This window comes from Trypanosoma cruzi, genomic scaffold, assembly GCF_000209065.1.
Source record: "Trypanosoma cruzi strain CL Brener 1047053517135 genomic scaffold, whole genome shotgun sequence".
NCBI classification, from domain to species: Eukaryota; Euglenozoa; class Kinetoplastea; order Trypanosomatida; family Trypanosomatidae; genus Trypanosoma; species Trypanosoma cruzi.
Window position 1 is genome coordinate 21,868 of NW_001849318.1, and position 4,836 is coordinate 26,703.

Here is a 4,836-nt window from a genome sequence, read left to right on the forward strand (position 1 = left end):
ACGTCCACCGATGAGTTCTCAGGGAGAGGAACAGGATGGAGGGAGACGGATGCTGTGCGCGTCGACGACAGCGTGTGGTGCCACAGGATGCGGTTGCCATTGTGAAGGATGAGACGGCCGCAATGCGTGCAGCAGAGCGTCGTCTGCATCTTTGTGTCTGCCGAGATTACAGGTGCTGCGAGGAGGTCAGGCGACCTCTCATCATTGGGCGCTGGGGCTCTTTTCCTCTCTGCTCAGCGGGAGGAGCAATTCTTCTTGCGCGTGGTGTGCTGTTCTGCATCAATACTCCACACGTGTTGTCACGCCGCCGTGCCTTTGCAGTGCAGCTCTCGTGCTTCTCACTGCACGCGTGGCTCCATGTCGTTTGGCTTATTTGCAGGGCCATGGCCTGTGGTCCCCATTGGGAGGCCAATCACATGTTTTTTTATGCGTGTGTGTGCTGTTAAGAGGCACTAGGAAGTAGTGGCTGCGGGGATGGTGATGTTGTGGTTCGCTGTGAGTGGTGACGGTGTGAACTGCTGTTGTACTGCATTTCTTCCGCTGTTGCCTGTTGCTCCCCTCCAAGAAGGAAAATAAACGCTAAGCGCTAATCGTCACTGTGAAATTCGAAGGCTCTGAAAGGACCAACAACAACAGCACACACACCGCCCACACACACATATTTATATGCTCTCACGTGTTGCTGCAGTGAAGGCACCCCGCACAGACAACCGTCGCCGCGTGACCGGATCCAGCGGAAGGAGGAGGGAAGGAAGAGAGAGTGAGCCGCGGAGGCCCCACATGTCCCGGCGTGTGTTTGCTTCCGCGGTGCTGCTTCTACTTGTTGTGATAATGTGCTGCAACACTGGTGGAGCTGCAGCCGTTGTGGAGGGTAATTCCGGGGATACGCAGCTGCCTCAATGGGTCGATATTTTTGTGTCGGAAAAGACACAGGTGGTGCCGAAGAATGGGTCTGAAAGTGAATTGAAGAAAGCATTTGGTGCGCCTTCTCTCGTCAATGCTGGTGGAGTGATGGTTGCCATTGCTGAAGGCCTGTTCGTTTATAACGTCCATGGACATGGCTTGGTTGGGATTCGGCCTTACGAAATTGTGGCTGGGTACATCACGGCTGCGGATTCGTGGCCGTCCATTGTTGCTGAGGTCAGTGCTGGTACATGGAGGGCACACACCGTTTTTGGAAGTAGGAATGGCAATGATCGTTTGTGTTTTTTGTACGGGACCACGGCAGTTGCAAGGGACAATAAGGTGTTTCTGCTTGTGGGAAGCGATACTACAAGATATGAGAGCGTTGATGAAATGTTGGTGAAAGATGTCTGGGATATTCAACTGGTTGAGGGTGTGGCCACGCAGTCCAAGGACGGCGTGCAGAGTACAATGATCAGCTGGGCTGAACCTAAGTCGCTTTTACAACATATCCCCAATCACACTCGAGATCAGCTGAGGGGTGTTGTGACTACTGGTGGTTTAGGCGTTTTGATGCAGAATGGAACGCTTGTGTTTCCCCTGGTGGTGAATGGGAAAAATCACCCTTTTTCCTCAATCACTTATTCGACGGACAACGGCAGTACCTGGGTGTTCCCAGAGAGCATTTCTCCTGTAGGATGCCTTGATCCCCGCATCACCGAATGGGAGCATGGACAGATTCTCATGATTGCTGAATGTTTTAATGGCCAGACTGTTTTCGAGTCGCGTGACATGGGGACAACGTGGACGGAGGCCATCGGGACACTCTCGGGCGTGTGGGTCAAGTCACGATCAGGATTCCGTTGGGATGTAAGCCTGCGTGTGGGAGCCCTCATCACCGCGACCATTGAGGGAGTGAAGGTCATGCTGTACACTCAGAGAGGGTACACCTCGGGGAAGAATAAGGCCAATGCGCTCTACCTTTGGGTCACGGACAACAACCGTACGTTTCATGTTGGGCCGCTTTTTTTGGAGGATAATGTGAATGAGACGCTTGCCAACGCCCTGCTGTACTCGGATGGTGCGGTGCATCTTTCACGAGAGAGTATTGTGGGAACGCGCCGGGACATATCCCTTGCCCGCCTGACAAAGGAGCTGAATACGATCAGGTCCGTCCTCAGTACTTGGGCGCAGCTGGACGCCTCCTTTTCCAAGTCGTCCATACCCACGGCTGGTCTGGTGGCGGTTTTGTCCGATGAGGCCAACGATGGCACGTGGATTGACGATTACCGCTGCGTGAATGCAAGCGTGGCGAAGGCAGCGAAGGTCCACAATGGTTTTAAATTCACGGGACCTGGGTCCAGGGCAACATGGCCCGTGAACAGCCGGGAGGATAATAGTCACTACGGCTTTGTGAACCACGATTTTACTCTTGTGGCGACGGTGTTTATCCACCAGGTTCCGAAGGGGAGCAATCCTTTGCTGGGTGCAAGTCTGGGGGACGGTCCCGGCAAGAAGATTATTGGGCTGTCGTACGGCATGAATAAAACGTGGGAGACGGTGTTTGATGGGACAACAACAGCACAGATAAACACTTGGGAGCCTGGGAGAGAATACGAGGTGGCGCTCGTACTTCAGGACGGCCACAAGGGCTCCGTGTACGTGGATGGTGAGCTTGTGGGGAGCTCGGAAGCGATACCAACACTTGAGATGCGTGGGGCTGAAGTCACTCATTTCTACTTTGGGGGTGATGAGGGAGACAGCGACAGCAATGTGACGGTGACGAACGTCTTTTTGTACAATCACCCACTGAATCCCACTGAAATGCGTGCGATCAAGGGAAGGGCACCCGTTTTGACAAGAGGTCCGGAAACCCAAGTGGAGGATGGAACGGAAAGGAGGCATATCCCTCGGATTGAGGGTGTGCGAGCCAATGCGCCTGCTGGGAGCGGACTGCTGCCGCTTCTTCTTCTGATTGGGCTGTGGGTATTTGCGGCTGCGTGAGGAGCGTGCGGCTTCAGTGTGGAGCACTTGCGTTTTCCTCTGCAGGACACACACACACAGCTAGGAATAAATTTTACTTTGTGAAGAATAATTTGTTTTTGTTTTCTTTTAATGTTTTCCATTTCCCCCTTGCTGCTTTAGGGCAACCACCATGGACATCTTTTCTTTTTTACTATTCCTTCTTTTAATCTTTTTTTCTTGTTTGGAGTATAATTTCTTATGTTTTTTTATGTTTGTTTATAATCCTTTTTGATTTGCTTTTTAAAAACAATTTTTAAGTTTTTTTTTGCATTTCTTTTTCCTTTTTTGCTTTTGGGGGCAATCACTATGGACGGTTTTTCTTTTCTACTCATTTTAATTGTTTCTTCTGCACTCTTCCTGCGAGGGGTGCCGTGTGTTTCCCGCCCAACTGCTCCACTCACACACCCACCGACACGCTCATGACGACGGCCCTGTGCGCCTCGCCTGCTGCACGCATGAGGAGGGGCCGCGACGAACGGCGCGCTGAGGGAGCCGTGACGTGTGGGCGTGCGACGAGGGCCTGTGGGGCGGAGCACACATTTCTTTCCCTCTTGTTTTGTTTTGTTTCTTGCGGCCAGGGCGGGCAGACACCCGCAGCGCCACACACAAAGCCACACCCTGCCGCCGCGTTTTTTTTTTGTTTTCTTCTTCTTTTTTTTTTCTTTTCATTTCACGCGCTGGCAGTCCCGTCAGCATTTCTCTCCCTCCTGATAATTTTTTTCTTTGCTGCGCTCACTCCCCCGATGGAGTGACGCTACTCCCGTCATGTCTGCGTGCTTCTCTCAGTCCACACACACACGAGTGACTCTGCTCTGCGGGCCGCACTCACGCACCGATGAGAGGACTGAGGGGAGCGGCAACACGCAGATGACCCCATGAAATATAAACGATGTGCGGACACATGGAGGGTCGGACGGTTGAAGGATATTTAAATATCTTTTAATTTTATTTTAGGACAAAATGTATGCAGACAATTTCTGGAGCAACATGGTGGTTGGATGCTTTTTTGTGTGGTTTTTTATTGTGTGGGTGTAGCCGTAATAGGGGACGACTTTTTTTTCCAATTTTTTTTTTCATTTTTTTTTTCAAAGTGTGAGGGGTTGAAAGGTGAAGATGATTTTTTTTGATTTTAATAATTTTTTATGAATTGCCGCTGCCTCGTATGCAGTGCAATATCATGAGCTTGATCAGTCTTTTTTTCCTTATTTCTGCCATGCACCTCTGCTGTACATTTTTGTTTGTGCGTCCCTTCACATGCTCTGCTCCTGTTTTCACTTCTTTGCCTCGTGTGTCTGCAGGCACGCACAACCACATGCACGCACAGGATGCACATTGCAGTGGATTTGGATGCTTCTTTTGTGGCGTGTACTGGCGATTGCGGGTGGCTGCTGCTTCCTCCGTGGGCGTGAAGGGGAGGAGGAGAGAGAGCGTGCACGGCGAGTCACTCTTCCTGCGGGTGTGATGCGCGCGGTGGGCTGCGACTGCTGTGGAGGACCGCATCCCTTTCGGTGTGCGCTTCTCCGCCGTTGTGCTGTGCGCTTGCACATGTCATTTGTTGTGCGTGTGCGTGCTGGGCATTTTTTACCGGAGCGTTGGGCGGCCACCACCATTCTTTTGCGGCTTGTGTGAGTGGGCACGTGCGGATGAGGGTCAGGGCGCATGGAATGAAGGAATGGCGTGAGGAAAGGGGAATTTGATTTGGAGGGTATTTGGACCGGATTCATTTGGCTGCGGTGGTCACATGCACGACGGATGTGTTTCCGCATAGTGGGGGAGGATGCGACAGGATTTTCCGAAGTGGCCCGTCAATGCAATTCGGGTTTCATAGCACCGGGGCAGAGTGGTCTTCCTGCAATGGCTGGTGAGGGCCTCAAGTGGACCGGTGTATTTATGCTGCTGCTGCTCGAG

The 4,836-nt window shown here is 52.0% G+C and overlaps 1 protein-coding gene across 1 annotated transcript, besides 5 other annotated features; it reads left to right on the forward strand.

Annotated features, from left to right (window-relative positions):
• Nucleotides 1–4,836: a sequence feature (areas not merged during assembly with more than two copies in the genome that could not be assigned to a particular haplotype).
• On the forward strand, nucleotides 667–2,907 carry Tc00.1047053504145.10 (trans-sialidase, putative; the record flags this gene model as incomplete). The annotated part of the gene is made up of 1 exon (XM_798802.1): nucleotides 667–2,907. The coding sequence occupies one exon, from the start codon at nucleotides 667–669 to the stop codon at nucleotides 2,905–2,907; it is 2,241 nt and encodes a 746-aa protein (XP_803895.1).
• Nucleotides 3,066–3,221: a sequence feature (T-rich).
• Nucleotides 3,558–3,594: a microsatellite.
• Nucleotides 3,853–3,881: a sequence feature (AT_rich).
• Nucleotides 4,045–4,072: a sequence feature (AT_rich).